This window comes from Eurytemora carolleeae, unplaced genomic scaffold, assembly GCF_000591075.1.
Source record: "Eurytemora carolleeae unplaced genomic scaffold, Eaff_2.0 scaffold141, whole genome shotgun sequence".
NCBI classification, from domain to species: domain Eukaryota; kingdom Metazoa; phylum Arthropoda; class Copepoda; order Calanoida; family Temoridae; genus Eurytemora; species Eurytemora carolleeae.
The window spans coordinates 77,430-93,595 of NW_019396386.1; the positions used below are offsets into that span (position 1 = coordinate 77,430).

The 16,166-nt window shown below is 34.9% G+C and overlaps 2 protein-coding genes across 2 annotated transcripts in view; both read left to right on the forward strand.

Annotated features, from left to right (window-relative positions):
• LOC111702187 (uncharacterized) overlaps nt 1-6,802 on the forward strand; it is a gene marked incomplete in the record, with an annotated part of 7,811 nt that extends 1,009 nt beyond the window's left edge. Inside the window, 4 exon segments of the mRNA XM_023473798.1 lie at nt 1,943-4,565; nt 5,201-5,293; nt 5,901-6,117; nt 6,346-6,802. Coding sequence (XP_023329566.1) covers nt 1,943-4,565; nt 5,201-5,293; nt 5,901-6,068 — 2,884 coding nt within the window.
• A 4,201-nt stretch (nt 6,803-11,003) lies between these two features.
• LOC111702205 (transmembrane protein 164) overlaps nt 11,004-16,166 on the forward strand; it is a 7,497-nt gene continuing 2,334 nt past the window's right edge. The window contains exons 1-6 of the mRNA XM_023473819.1: nt 11,004-11,048; nt 11,986-12,045; nt 12,603-12,707; nt 13,511-13,632; nt 13,870-13,948; nt 16,032-16,127. Coding sequence (XP_023329587.1) covers nt 11,004-11,048; nt 11,986-12,045; nt 12,603-12,707; nt 13,511-13,632; nt 13,870-13,948; nt 16,032-16,127 — 507 coding nt within the window. The remainder of the gene's footprint in view (nt 11,049-11,985; nt 12,046-12,602; nt 12,708-13,510; nt 13,633-13,869; nt 13,949-16,031; nt 16,128-16,166) is intronic.

Sequence of the window (16,166 nt, forward strand, 5' to 3'; positions counted from 1 at the left end):
GGGGGGGATAATTTTTCAACGCAATTTCAAACATTAATATGGTAATGAGGAATAGTCTTAATTGGGAGGACTGAAAGCTGATGGATGGTATCTATCAACATGAAAATTATTATTTCAGCAACAATTACCTGCATGGACATTAGCAAATGGTTGAATTTGTATTTTTGTTTCATACTCTTCAAATATAACGCTCAAGAGAAAACAAATATTTTATCAGGTTTATTTTGTAGTCTGGGCCCGCCTAACCAGAGTAGGTTGTTATAATTGGTGGGATAGTGTCGAATGATAATTAAAGATAAACTATTGTTAATGCATATGTTTTTCTATTTCACTGTTATGTTTGTTTTCGAACGTTTAATCCATGTTTTCGGAGAAATATTATTTAATCTCGTTTCTTTCTATGCCAAATCATTAGGTGTAAGTCATCAAATAAGTCATTAAAAGACTTAATTCAACATTGGGAACCTGATATTTTAGGAGTTTTAGGTCGTCTTTGCAGTCTCATTCATTGTGGGATGGACCTGTATCATACTTTGAGGGCTGGAAAATGATTAATTATGCACAAGGGAAGTTTTACAGGGGGAAAGCTTGTCGGTCGAATGCCGTGGTGGGGGGGGGGGTATATGCACATTCTTATGGTAAGCTAAAGCTTACTGCAAAAATGCAAAAACTCTGGAATTTGAGATGAAGATACGCAAAATTGCTGTTGCCTGCATTTCTTTAGTAAATTAATTAGATTTACATTTGAAAAAGACAGTATTTTGAGGAAATATAATTCAGTCTTAATGCTAGTTCCAAATCTTGAAAGCATTGCTTTGCTGTAATAATCTGTGTCGAGTTTGTTTGTCAAAATATCAGGTGAAATTTTTTAGGATGCTATTATCGTGAATATTCTTTAAATAATTATGGACAAAAATTACCTTTTATAATTTATATAGCTAAATATTTTACCTATTATATATATTATATAAACATTTCCGAATTGTTCTCCAATTAGAAATCACTAACATATGGCTTCGATGAATTAAAATATTTGGTCGTCAATTTTGAACTTTTGCTTTCAAATTAAAACTTTTGGGCAAATTAAGTCGATTCTTATTTTTTATGTTGAATTCTGGAAAGTACATAAGACTGAATGAAATTGTCACTGTTCACCAAATAGACCGCCAGGTTAAAAGTCGTGTCACAAGATTAGAATTAATTTTGGTGTATTAAAAATGGTTAAGGGAATCTTGTACATATCTTTTTCAAATCAAAAAGTCCGTGTGACATATAGAATAATGACTTGTGTAAATAAAATATTTCCAGTAAAAACCGAAACTTTTTGTTTTGCAGCTGTTATTTTATTTATTTCATTTATCATTTATGCAGCTTTTTATGCTTTTCAATTCTTGTATAGAGTGACTATAAATTAATAATGAAAGGGGGTACAGAACGAAACCTGAATCTTAGGCGTTAAAAAATACATTTAAGACATCTATCTGATGTTTCTGTCTCGAGAAATTGATAAAAAAAACTGTCCCTTAAATATCTTTTCGAATGAAGGAAGTAAGTGCCGGGCACCTTTATTATCAACTGGCATTTCCGATTGACAACAATACCTTCAACACTTATATAAATTAGATAATCAGATTTATCTCGCCAAAATTTGAATTGTGGTTTCTACGTAAAAATATCTTGCGGATTTTTTAATTCAACACTTCTGAGATAGAAAACGAATATATCTTTTCTATAAGATAAGTCAATACAACTAAATATAAATTTCACATAAAATTTTCAAATATAAATTTTTTCTTGCAACTCACATACCCCATGTTATTTTAGTAGGTTTATATTAGAAAGAAATATTTTAATATTTTTTTTTCAAAAAAAACATTTGTATCGCAGTCAAGTTTTGATTTTTTAATTACTTCTCCAAAATTTAAATTTTTATTTAATTTAGGTTGTGTGGAACTGTGTTGGATCAAGAACTCCAGACTGACAGATCAGCTCTTGTATCTTCCATCTGGTTTATGCTCCTGGAAAAGAAGCTTCCCATCACCGTTGTCCACTTCAATGCTCTGCTCCGGGTACACCTGGAGAACAAACACAGGTTCAATCCGGACTCGATCCTAGAGGAGATGAAAACCCACCAGGTGGAGCCGGACAAGGAAACCTATCAGTGCTTTATCTCCTCCTACTGTCAGGAGGGAAATATAGACGGAGCTAGCCGGATCCTGCAGACAATGAAGCTCAAGGGGTTCAAGGTCAACGAGAACATCTTCAACTCCCTCATCATCGGGCATAGTGAGAACGGGGACATGGCCAGGTCCCAGGGGATTCTCAAGGTGATGAGACAGTGGGGGTTAACTCCGTCCACTGAGACATATCTCACCCTAGCTTGTGCCTTCGCTAAGCATGGAGATATCTCCTCCATGGAGAAGATTATCACCGAGTGCGGTAACCAGGGACTCGGAGGATTCAAGGACGGAGATTATCTTGAACTCCTGTTTGTTCTGTGTGAGAATAAGCACCAGGATCAGGTTGGGTGTATGCTGATGAACCTGCACCCGGAGTCAGAGGAGTTTGGATACCTCTCAAGTCATATGGTGGTCAGATTGGTGAATGCAGGGCACGATGATGTTGCATACAACCTTGTACAGTTTACTGTAGAGAATAGTGTGGAGGAGTCAGGACGGATGATAAGTTCCGAGTTCTTGAATCAACTGGTGAGAACGAACACGTCGGTTTCAAAGTTACTCTGGTTCTTGAAGGATATGTCTGAACGAAAGATACAGACCGGAGGACTTGAAACTCTGATAGACCTGGCGATAAAGAACAAGAACTCTGCACTAACTATGAAACTAGCAGACATTCTTGTGTCTGATGGAGGCAAGATTACTAAAAAGCAGTTTAAAAACATGCTGACCTTAGCTCGCAAGAGTAGTGATAAAGATGCATCCGAAATTATGTTAAGCTGTGTTAAAATTGGCAGCGTTTCAAAACACATGACCCCGGAAATTTTAAAGAAGCATGTATTTTCACAATTAGACACATGGCCTGAACTAACCATAGCCCAGCTAGAAGACTATGGCTTAGAACGGGATCAGACTGTTACCCCAATGATTGAATACTTAATCGGCCGTGGGGAGACAGAATCGGCGGCTACTGTTGCCGGAATATTTTCCGAGCATGTGGATTCTAAACTGAAGTTCCTGACAAGCGCTACTTCTGGAGTGAGATCGGTTTGTAACCATTTCAGCGGAGATGTTGCTCCTCTGGAGATAGTTCCTGAGAAGAAAGATGAGTTAGTTGTGTGTATGGCTGATCAACTCATGACTGATGATAAGATTGAAGATCTTGAACTAATGCTAGACACAAGGGAAAGTGTAAAGGATAGAGAAGTTATATATTTAAACCTTCTCAAGGTGTATGCTAAACACCAGCTTATTGACAAAGCGATTAATTTATCCAGACGTCTCCGTGAGGAACAAATCTGTGTTCCTCAGTTTTATGAAATCCTTGGCGAGCTTATTGAGAGTCAGTACACCAAAGAATCTGAACCACAACTTGACTCCCTCTCTGTTCCTCAACCCTATCATCCCTACTACAACCACATGATGCCTGTACCAACCCCTGTAGGACTCCATTACCTATCTGGAGGCGAAGCGTCCTATCAGTACTACTACCCGGTCCAGGGATTCTATCCAGGTTTCTACCAAGTCCAACAGCCCGAGGTATCTCCTACTCCTCCCTATCCAACCCATACTCCTGATCCGAGTGTTACCTCGGAGTCACCAACTCTAATGAGTGTTGGAGGAGAAAGCTATTATTCCTCTCCTGCTGATCAAACCTTCCTACACAGACAATTGAAAAGAGCTGTGAACCATGGTGAAGCGGAGAAAGGATTATCTATCTATCAAACCCTTGAAAGAACCGGAAAGGTTGTGAATGTTACTGAGACAAGTTCCTTAATAGAACAGTTGGTCCGAGCAGATCTAACTCATGAAGCAACAGAAATCACACAATCTATGCTCATGAGAAACACCCATCCTCTTCCAAAGATATTCAGGTTCCTTCTGAACAAGCTTGCTACTACAGGTGCTGTAGAGGACATCAATAATATAGGACAATATCTCTCAACCAAAATCAAGAAGGACGTGTCTTATGACAACAGACTGTGCAACGCTTATCTGAGTGCAGGACGCGGAGCTGAGTTCCTGGACCTGCTGGTCTCCGACCTGGATATGGCCGTGAGGGCGGGTGACGAGGAGATGATGAAGATGATCCAGGACAGGTTCCCCCGGGGCGGAGCCATGGGGCTCCTTGACAACCATCCCGAGCTCCTCCCCAAGTTTACAATCCTAGCCCAGGAGTTTGCCAACATGGGGTATGTTGCCCCCATGAACGTGTTGTGGACTTATCACTTCATCAACAACAACAGCGAGGTGTCGGACATCATCTGGGAGAAGTACGTCAAGTCGAGTAACCAGATCATGTTCCAGAAGGTTTGCCAGGTTGCAAGATCAACTGGAAACCTAAACCTGGCCTTTGGACTGGTCAATAAACTAGCAGATGCAGACCAGGTATTAACTCAACCCTTCTTCATACATCTTTTTTTTAAAAAGTCAGGGGTGTACGTTATTTTAAAATCATTTTCTTTTCCAAGAATTTACATATTGATCTAGTAGTCCAAAAAATATCTCTTCAATTCATTTTAATAATTTACTTTCTTCCAAATGCTTTTCCCTTATACTCTTAAAGATTAAGTTCGAACAAAGCCTTATTTTTTATGGATTAAAGTATACTCAGTTTGGTGTTTGTATTCTATTTAGGTACTAGTTCTTGAAAAAAATTCAAAATTCATAATTCATAGATATAAGCTTTCATTAATTAAAATTACAAAAAATATGTTTTTTTTTGTATTTTCCTTACTTTATATTTTCCAGCACATGAGGTGTAAATTGATGTAGGTTTTTGAGTAAGAATGGGCGTGGGGCGCTGATCATGCTGATTCATGGCATACACAGTAAACACCCCTGTAATTTTTATCTATCTGGATTTGTCCATGGATTAAAGATAATATAAGGAAACTTTCAATACCTACCCTACCCTCTCTCCAAAAAATCACCGAATTTAACACTAAACTTTATATTAAATCACAGAATTTAACGCTAAAATTTGTGTTAAATCCCCGAATTTTATAGTAAACCATGTTTAGGTTACCCCCGGGGCTCGTGGAATAGCCTACTCCTGTCTACTAGACTGTTTGTGTACTGCAGAACAACATAAACAAGGGTGGAATGTACTGCAGGTAAACAAACATTAAATGTGCAATATTAGTAGGGCAAATTAGACTTCAAAGAGATAAAAATTTAAACCACTAGTTAACGTATCTTCAAAACATGTTTGGGTATCTGATGATGTGTTGATTGTTAAACTCATTTTAGTTTTTCCAAAGTTAGTTTTTTGAATTGTTTGCAATGAGGCCCTAAAGCTCTGACAAAACTTCCTTCTTAAATATAAAATCATAATTTAACTCCAAAATTAATTCTCTTGCATTAGTGATCTAATCAAATTTACGCACAGTGCTGATCAGACAGACTCGGAATTAATTAACAAGTTATCAGACGATTTTACAATAGGATTTTGCAATATGATTTTACAATTTGATTTATAAAACGATAATCTCAAAATAGTCCTTGTACTGCCATTTCTAAATTGTGGTATGTATTTTTTGAGCGTTTGAAATTGCCAGAGTTATAAATGAAAAATCGCCTGATAAACTGTAAATTAACTCTGGGTCTTTCTGATTATGACCGTATGACAAATACACGTTACGAAATCTGACTTAATGCAAAATTTAATAAATTTCGCAAACCAATTTTAACTTATATTTATGATTTATTTCTTATTTTTAGGACGCTTTGTCCCGTGGTGTTCAGCTTGAGGACGTGAATAGGACAGCTTTGGTCCGTCTGAAGACAGGACTAGAGGGAGCAGGACATAAGTTCCCATATCAGATCCCTCCTAAAAACCCCCGTAGGGAGGAGAGAAGTCTCAGCCCCTCTGATTGGAACGAGATGTAATTCCTATTTCACAATCCCCATGGATTAGAATTGGGAAATCGCAAAATACATTTTTCAAGAGATATAATCCTTACTCTAAAATCCATAAGGGTTAGATAAGAAATTAGCAAAATACCTTTTTTAAGCAGTAAAAACATGTGGAACGAGATGTAATCAATGTAATCCCTAGGGATTTAATTGGAAATTCGAAAAATACTTTTTCAATCAGTAAAAAGAGATATTATCCTAATCCATAATTCACAATTCCTATGTATTCAATTGGAAATTCGCAAAATACATTTTTCAAGTAGTATAAAGAGATGTAATCCACAATCCCGAGAAAAACAGGACATAGATGTAATCCCTATCATAATCAAGAGACTGAATCCATATAATCCATAGAATCTATAAACGCGATTCCAGATTTTAAAAGTTTTCACATTTTCGTGATGAATCTTATTTTATCACATTATTTTCTTCTGTAAACTATTTGTTTTCAAAAAATTTATTTGTAATTTTCTATCTCGTCATTTTTAAAATTTTGGTTAAAATTTTGAGTATATCCTAGTTGAAATGTTTTGCGCTTAAAACGCAAATTGTAAATGTGTGCAATTTTTTATCATTTTTAATGAAAGTTGGGGGGGGGGGGGGGGATTTGAGGAAATTAGTCAGAAAATATCGTTAATTTGCAACAAATTGTTGCCTTATGTGTATGTAAATGTAAATAAATATTTCACAATAAATTTTTAAAATGATGTACTTTTTATTAAAAGACAAATTTTAGTTTTTAGTGGGATTGCACAGTGCACAGTGGGCCAGGGGTATTCAAAACCAGAACAATCCAACTTACATTCTAAGACCGTAGTGTTTTTTACTAAAACTGGACTATTATTGGACCATATCGTGTTTACGTATACACATGGAGAGAATTCAAAAACTGTGTTACACATTCTGTACGATAATTTTTAGGCTCTTTATGAGACAACAGGGGCGTACAAGGGGGTGAGGGCGGGCCACCCATATAAAAAAATACTTCAAAAGCTCACTTTTGCCCTTAACTAAAAAATTTTATTAAAAAGCTTTAACTATTACTGCCTTCAGTGAAAATATAACTTTGATGTCATTATTTATCATTATACAATATGCATCGTTTCTATGAAAATATAGATATTTTATAAGAAACGTTTCCATCTCTATTTTTCACCCATTGTAGCTTACACCACAATTTGTAAAGAGGACTTGTCTGATGAAAATTACATAAATAATATATTAACACTTGTTATATGGTAGCGTGTATATGATCGGAGATTGAGTAGATAAAAAAGGTATCAATATTTTTTCAAAATTCATTTATAAGGGGGGGCGGGGGCACAAATTGTGGCACCCTCCACAAATGCTCTCGTACGCTCCTGAAAGACCCATCTTGTTCCACGATATAGGAAACGGAATACAGACATTTTAGATACTTATTGGCCTAAACTTTTCTTGGTTTACAACTATTTCTTTTTGAAGAAAAGACATGCTTGAACAATTAAGGTGTTACTTATGTCATTTTTTTAAAAACACTTTAAAAAAGAAGATTTAAGCACCAAGCTCTTTCCTTGAGAGGGGGGGGGGTAAGAGGAAAAGTGAACCTACGCGTCAGAAAATTTTCTAAAATAAGAGTGGGGTTTCTTTAAGGGTTTCAACTTAAAAGACAATAAACAGAAATTGTAGGTTTGGCTCACAATTACAATTTCTTCTCATGGTCGTCCATTGGTTATATTGATTTTAGCTAAATGCTGAAACAGAAAAAAACGAGGGAATCGTTTAGATTTTGATGTTTTAGACGTTTTTATTTTTCAGCTATAGAAAAAAATGTTAATGATCAAGCTACAGGGTGGGAATATGATATAGAGACTCCCAGATTCTCGTTATAAACCCCATAAATTCATTGGAGACCCCATATTTTCGATGGAGACCCCCATATATTCGTTGGAGACCCCCATATTTTCATTGGAGTCTCCCAGATTCTCATTGGAAGTCACCTGTATTTTTATTATGACACGTCTAATGTGGGTCTCCAACGAAAATAGTGTGGTTTCTAAATGAAAATATGGGGGTCTCCAATGAAAGGTGGTCTTTAATAGTACTCCTTTGATGAAGATTTTGCCCAGACTCTTTTGTTGCAAGGTTCATGATTTAAGCTGAACACTTTTTGGCGTACGAGGGGGGGCCGAGCCCCCGGGCCCCCCCACGCGTGCCCCCTCCTGAGGGGGGAGCTCTGTTAATATTACATCTGCTTGCATTTCCCTTCCTCAAGAAATCTTCATTCTACATTGCATTGCATTGCACTCATCCATTAACTAAAAGATTAAGAAAATAAATAAAATATATTCTGATTCACAACAATACCCTTTAAAGCTTTGTCTGATCAAGTATTGCATTAAACATCCATGTTTCCCATTTTGAAAACTGATTATTTTTATTTGTGGTTTCTCTACAAAAGTCACTCGTGCATTTTTTGCTTCAGAAACGATGGAAAATGAAGGTTTCAAAGGAACATCGGACATGCCACTCTATAAATGGATGGTCACTTGAAATTATACTGCCTTCAGTGTAAATATGTATTTTTGATATCATAATTTACAATACAATATGATTCGATCCTGAAAATTTAGATTTTTTTAGAAATGTCTCCATCTCTATTTTTCATCCCTTGAAGCTTACACCACAGTATGAAGAGGTATTATAAAATTTGCCTCAAATCTTAGAAAAAAAGTATCAAAAATGTATTAACAGTTTATAAATCTCCCGGATATCATAATTTCATATTCTATAGAAAGTTTTCTTTTGCCTTCTTTATAAGATTTGGTAACTTTTGGTGCATATTTTTACTGATTATTTTTAGCGGACAATAACTCGATTTTATTTATCAATGGATTTTTTTTAGATTTAGGAAGGGAAACATTTTAACAAGAATTTAGCTCGCAGATTTTAGTTCCAAAAATATATTTTAGCATTTTGATTTTTGTTTACTTTATTTTGATATTTATTAGCCATTAGGCTCTGCTTCATGTCAAACTAAAGTAAAATAAAGGTAAAATTTAAATATTTTGTATTTTTGATAATAAACTCTTTTTAAAAAGCTATTGATAAGAACAAAAATGTTTTTAATTCATAATCCAGGGTGTTCCACTAATTACATGACAGAATATATACAGAGTGTCCCACTAATTACAAGATATACAGGGTGTCCCACTAATTACATGACAGCAGAAGACGACTTATTAAGATTTCAAAGTCAGAGACGAACTCAGCCAGAGGTGCCTTCAGGGTGGGGAACAACGTCCCCCTAGCCCCTGGAAAAATTAGGGTCTCAAGAATAGAGAGCATTGACTCCTTCTAGCCCTATAGAGAGCATGGACTCCTTCTAGCCCTATAGAGAGCATGAACTCCTTCTAGCCTTATAGAGAGCATGGACTCCTTCTAGTCCTTTAGTTTTGATTTTATTAATAGATTTTAAATGTTATGCCTACGGCGCCTATTTATCACTCTAAATGAAGATATATACAGGGTGATTAAAAATATAATAATGCGATGTTTTGTATGAAATTTTCTAAATTTTTGTTTGCTTCATATTTTAGGTATATAAAAATAATAATGTGACAAAAAATTCAAAAATATCTTTGAACCATTGAAAAAATATCAGCAAAACAATTTAATTGAAAAAAATATATTTTTAAAAATTTCATGATAAAATGTTTATTTTATTATTTTTCTTCAATTTAAGAAAATATTTATAAAAGAAATAATATTGACAATATAATCTGTAAAATTATACAGGGTGTCGCACAAAATCTGGCTATTTATTTATTTACAAGTAAAAAAAGATCTTTTTCGTCGTTTTTAAAAGATACAAGCATTTTTTCAAAATGCATAAATAATCTATGTTGACGTCCTTTAGTCGTCTCTCCAGATGTTCATGTATATTGTGACACCCTGTATATGTTGCACTATGGCACCGACCTATGGCGTGACGGCTAGGCTAGGCTATTAGTAAAGTACCGACCCGCCTTCAAATATTTCAAACCCAGGTCCTAGCTTTCAGGACACTAAAGTTCTAAACTAGTTTTCTATACATACAGTGCACTGTTAACTAGTTAGCTCTGAAAACAAGATTTTCCTAGTGCACATGTTTGGAAGTGCAAATCTTTACTTTTTGGCATCCAAATTCATTTTTTCTAAATTCTTTATCAATAAATAACCATGTTAAGAAAGATATTTAAATTTATACTTTTACGTATTCTTTGTTATTGATCTATCAGCTGTTCAGTTAGAAATTATACGCGCGTTTTATAAACAAGTAAATGCGCAATTTGTCATTTAGAGAAATGTTCAATATTTGTAAACGAAGTAGAGAAGGGGGTGGTTTTACTATTTATCTGACGTATTTTTATTAACAAATTTCTGTAGTTGATCATAGATAATTATTTATATATGATTATGAATCTTATTGTGAATTATATTAATCACAGTATAAATTGTTAACAGAAGCCATAATATAAAAATTTCAAAATAAAACACAACAGTTTAAACAGTTAAAAGTTTCATGCAATCAAAACATACCCGTTAACAGTTTTTATATCATTTTCAATTTCAGAGTTGGATTATTAAAGCAACAACTGCGAAATATAGATTTCTATAAAAGTGAATAAAAGTAATGGATAGTAAACAATATTCGTCAAATATTAACAACATGAATATCTACTCAAACAATGAAAGGTGAAATTTTAAATATTAAAAAAGTTTTAAAAAATTCAAATCTTTTGTCTTTCGGGATTAGCAATTTATCGCAAAAAGTACACAAGTAATAAGCAATATTTGCATGCTGGGTCACAGTCTCATATATAAATAGTTTTTTGAGAATTAAAAATAATTTATCTTTAGTTTGATCATGAACTATTTACTAAAAGCATGGTTTTAGACCTTTTGAGAGCTGGCTATGGGTATTTAGGAAAAGTGAGAAAATTTCAAAAGTCTCAGACCAGTACTTTTTGAGTTATGTAAAAAGACTAGTGGGGGTCAAATTACCCCCCCCCACCCCAGCAGGAATAGGGTTAATACGCCTTAAAGGGACTGTAAGCGTATTTTCAAGTCAATAAAATGCAAAGATGGCAAAGACCGATTCACAACCTTATATGTTTTGTCTGATCAAGCATGAATTAGATATAAATTTTCATAATTTTGAAAACTCATGATTTTCAATTTTAGTTTCTTTACAAAAGTGGCTTGCTCATTTCTTTTTTTTAAAAACGACAAACTCTTCAATATTATTGATCAGAAAGAGGTTTCAAGGGTACCGTTGTAAATCGGGCTTTGCCATTTTTGGCCTAGAGGGCCACTTGAAATTAAGCAGTCTCTTTAAGACATTTCTTTTTGTTATTTTTTATATAGTTTATCTACTTACATTTACATACAGGGTGTCCCACATAATATCAGATGGTTTATGGTTCTAAATTGCGATTTTCGGAAGTAATCAGAAAATTCAAAAAGAATGAAACATTTTATAAAATTGCATACGTCTTATCAAGCAAATCTCCCCCTTTGGTAAAAGTAAATTCAACCTATATGAAGCCTAAAGCCTGACCGCATCAACCTTGTTCGGTTAGTCCTGTCCATTGAGTTAGGTACAGTACAAACTGGGACCGAAAAATTGACCCGGCTCGGAAATTCAAATGTACTACGGCTGCCCGTGTAATATAAAAATTTGCATGCAGTAAACACTAGATTTTTCGAGTATAATGTGCGTAATTCAGTGTGATAATCCAATATGATATGGAATGTTCTGTACTTTCTTACGTACACAAATTATCCACCAGTCTATTGGATTATTTCCAATCTAAAGCTATAAATGATTTAATAAAAAATTGTGGTCTTTAATCATTTGATACTTTAGATCTTAGAGACAGTGTTGCTTGGTGGTTTAGCATTAATATTATATTTCTGGGCAAATCAGGTAATTTAATAGAACTAAATAAATAGCAAAGATTGAGGCGGAAAATTTTAAATTCATGAAAACAAATTAAATCGGTTCCATTGAGTTGAACTAATTTTCTCATATCTCTCATTGGTCAAAAGTTTGTAGTTTTGGCATATAAAAAATGATTTGGTTATTCGATTCTAAGGGTATTCTACAAAACAAGACAATTAAGTATTATTTTATATTCAGTATGCAAAGTGTAAATGATAATAAGGGGTTTAAACTTAAATTGAAATTTAAGTTGTTTTGATATATACTTTTCGTTTTATTTTGCGGTAAATATTTGGCTATCTGATAAAAAACGTATTTTTGGGAAATTTAACTTAATTAAAACAGACAGTTAAAGAAGTCTTTTCCACAATATGTAAATTTCTAAACCCTTTACCTTCGCAACCTGTTGGGTTAAGCCTTTTATATTTCAAACCTAGACTATTTGAGCCAATAGAATTCATTGTTTGAAATATCTAAGGTCTACGCCATCGGGTTGCAAAGATTTAGAATTAAACTCAGTTCCCAAATAAATTCTATTAAAGAAAATCTTGCGGCTTGGCGCTGGTCAGTCAGGTCCCTCTTCTCTACCTGTTAGCGGTCAAAGACAGATAATTGTCATTCTCTACTCCCTCATGCTGGGAATACAGGTGGGGATACAGGAGTAATACAGGGGGTATATAGGGGGATTATAGGTTGGAATACATTTGGGTTTACATGTGGAAGGAATAAAGGGGTATATAAGGGGAATGCAGTGGAATATATGTGGGGATACAGAGGGAATAAAGGGGTATGCAGGAGAATGAAGGGGTTATGGTGGAGGGGGAATACAGGGGTAATATTAAGTGAGAATGCAGGTGGGGATTCAGGGGGATTAATGTAGGTATGTTGGATGAATACAGTGGAAATATATGTGGGAATACAGGTGGGGATACAGAGGGAGTAAATGGGTATGTAGTGGAATACAGGGCGTATGTGAAGGAAATATAGGGGGATTTTAGGTGGGAATACACGTGGGGATTAATAGGGTATGTAGGGGGAATACAGGGAAATATATGTGGAAATACGTGTGGGGATACAAAGGGAATACAGGGGTATGTAGGAGGAATTCAGGGAAAATACATGTGGGTATACAGGTTGTACTGAGGGTATAAAGAGGTTTGTATAGGGATACGGGGGAAATAAAGGTGTATGTAGCGGGCACACAGAGGAATACATGTGGTAATACAGGAAAAATATAGGTTATGGGAAGAATATAATAATATTATCAATAGAAATCAAAATATAACCGATTGATTAATATTGCATTAAAGATGTGCACCACCAACAATTCACTTGAATTTTTAAAATTTAGAAATCTTAAGTAACTTTAAAATTTAGGATAACTTATAAAAAAGATGTGTGAAAAATGCGAAAAATAAAATCATCACAATTCTATTTGAACTATTTTTAGTTAGGATTTAAGTTTGCGACCAAATCCTTGATTTACATTCTTCAACCTTGTCACGTGGTGACCAGCCTTCAAGTTTTCCTCCTCGCCGCCCCGGTCAATCAGTACACAGCTAGATTATACAGGTATTTCATGCTGTAGAGTGCCATGTCCGATTGACAACGGTAACCTTTGTCTAATAAATAAAAGAATGAGATTTCCTTATTTTTCTAGATAAAAATTGAGTACTAAACGGAATGGAAGCTGAACACTTGAGTTTCCTGGCACTCAATTTTTAACTAAAGTTTCCTGACTCCAAGTTTTAGTCAGAAAAATAAGAATATTTCCGTAGTCGATGAATAGTCAAAAAAGTGATTATTTAGGATACAGTTGGGAGTACTTAATGGTGCATTGCTGGCGCTCATTTTTCCAGTGACAGATACATATTCTCTTCCATTTGAGGTCAGTCCAACTCCACAGATACATATTCTCTTCCATTTGAGATTAGTCCATCTCAAGGTTGTTTAATAAGCAGAGTTACTCTCAATGCGCTCCAATGTACGGGAAATATCGTCTCCTAATCATAGATAGACAACATCCTCATATGACGTGACTGATTATAGAGGCGAGAGTGACATCATATACGGATTTTATCTATCTATATTTAAAGACGACATTTCCCGTACATTGGGGCGCATCGAGACTCGAGAGTTACCTTATCATACAACCTTGGTGCAAATACTAATAGGCATCGGTTTAAGGTTCATTTTAAACTTGTGTAAGGTATTTGACTTTTCAAGGTTCAAAGTTTGCTTATAATTACATAAAACCCAAGTTTTTACTCTGGCTAAAGAGATCGATTAGGTTTAATATCTTAAACCAGAGAAAATAATTAGCTTTAAGTGATAAAAGCAAACTCTCATGTTGCTACTTTTTAAACACCTAGAAAAAACCTGAATTTATGAAACCGGTTCTAAAAACCTGAATGTATGAAACCGGATCTATAAACCTGAATGTATGAAACCGGACCTAAAAACCTGAATGTATGAAACCGGATCTAAAAACCTGAATGTATGAAACCGGACCTAAAAACCTGAATGTATGAAACCCACCTGAATGTATGTAACCGTACCTAAAAACCTGAATGTATGAAACCGGACTAAAAACCTGAATGTATGAAACCGGACCTAAAAACCTGAATGTATGAAACCGGACCTAAAAACCTGAATGTATGTAACCGTACCTAAAAACCTGAATGTATGAAACCGGACTTAAAAACCTGAATCTCTGAAACTGGACCTGAAAACCTGAATGTATGAAACCGGACCTAAAAACCTGAATGTATGAAACCAGACCTAAAAACCTAAATGTATGAAACCGCACCTAAAAACCTGAATGTATGAAACCAGACCTAAAAACCTGAATGTATGAAACCGGACCTAAAAACCTAAATGCATGAAACTGGATCTAAAAACCTGAATGTATGAAACCGGACCTAAACACCTGAATGTATGTAACCGTACCTAAAAACCTGAATGTATGAAACCGGACTTAAAAACCTGAATGTATGAAACTGGACCTGAAAACCTGAATGTATGAAACCGGACCTAAAAACCTGAATGTATGAAACCAGACCTAAAAACCTGAATATCCGAAACCGGATCTAAAAACCTGAATGAATGAAACAGGACCTGAAAACCTAAATGTATGAAACCGGACCTAAAAACCTGAATGTATGAAACCGGACCTAAACACCTGAATGTATGAAACCGGATCTAAAAACCTGAATGTATGAAACCGGACCTAAAAACCTGAATGCATGTAACCGGATCTAAAAACCTGAATGTATGAAACCGAACCTAAAAACCTGAATGTATGAAAGCGGACCTAAAACCTGAATATCTGAAACCGAACCCAAAAACCTGAATGTATGAAACCGGACCAGCTCAAAACTATGCCCATCCCTTGTATAAATAGTGCAGAGAGAAACACACATTTCTAGGACGCTTTGCGCCCCGTTTTTGATTGTTTCTCATGTAGGGGAACCCATTAAACAGTGAAATAAGAAGATGACACTTGTTACAAAATTTTGTTTACCAGTAGCTTGAAAATCAACTTGGTTAAATGGATCTATGTTAACTAAAATTAAAACTTGAGTCTGAAAGATGTCTTCCTATTCAACAGTAAATTGACATTTTTTTTCTTACAAAATTGAATTATTAAATTGACAAGCAAAATAATACTGTTAATTCAAGGAATTCAGGTTAACAGTGCAGTAAACCAATGTCGTCTTTTTATGGAAAACTAGAAATAATACAAGATTACCCACAAAGGATGAGACTTCAGAGACGATTGTACGGAATTGGTTTAGGGGACCTTGCAGGTCAAACTGGTCTATTGCTGTGCTTAATCATTTAGTTAACATCAAAATACAGAATTCAGAAACCAAAAATCCAGTTCTAAATCGTCATATTTATAGAATTTTGGGTCGTCTTTACAGTCTCATTCTTTTTGGGTATTCCTGTATACGCTTTATCCTTGCTAGATTGAGATGTATTGGATTCAACATTCAGTCATGCTTCTTGTTCCTTTCTACCTTTATAGACAGGGAGATCCTTTCTCAAATATATATACAGATAAGGTATATTCTATAGTTCCTCTCTATCCTTAATGTCCGATT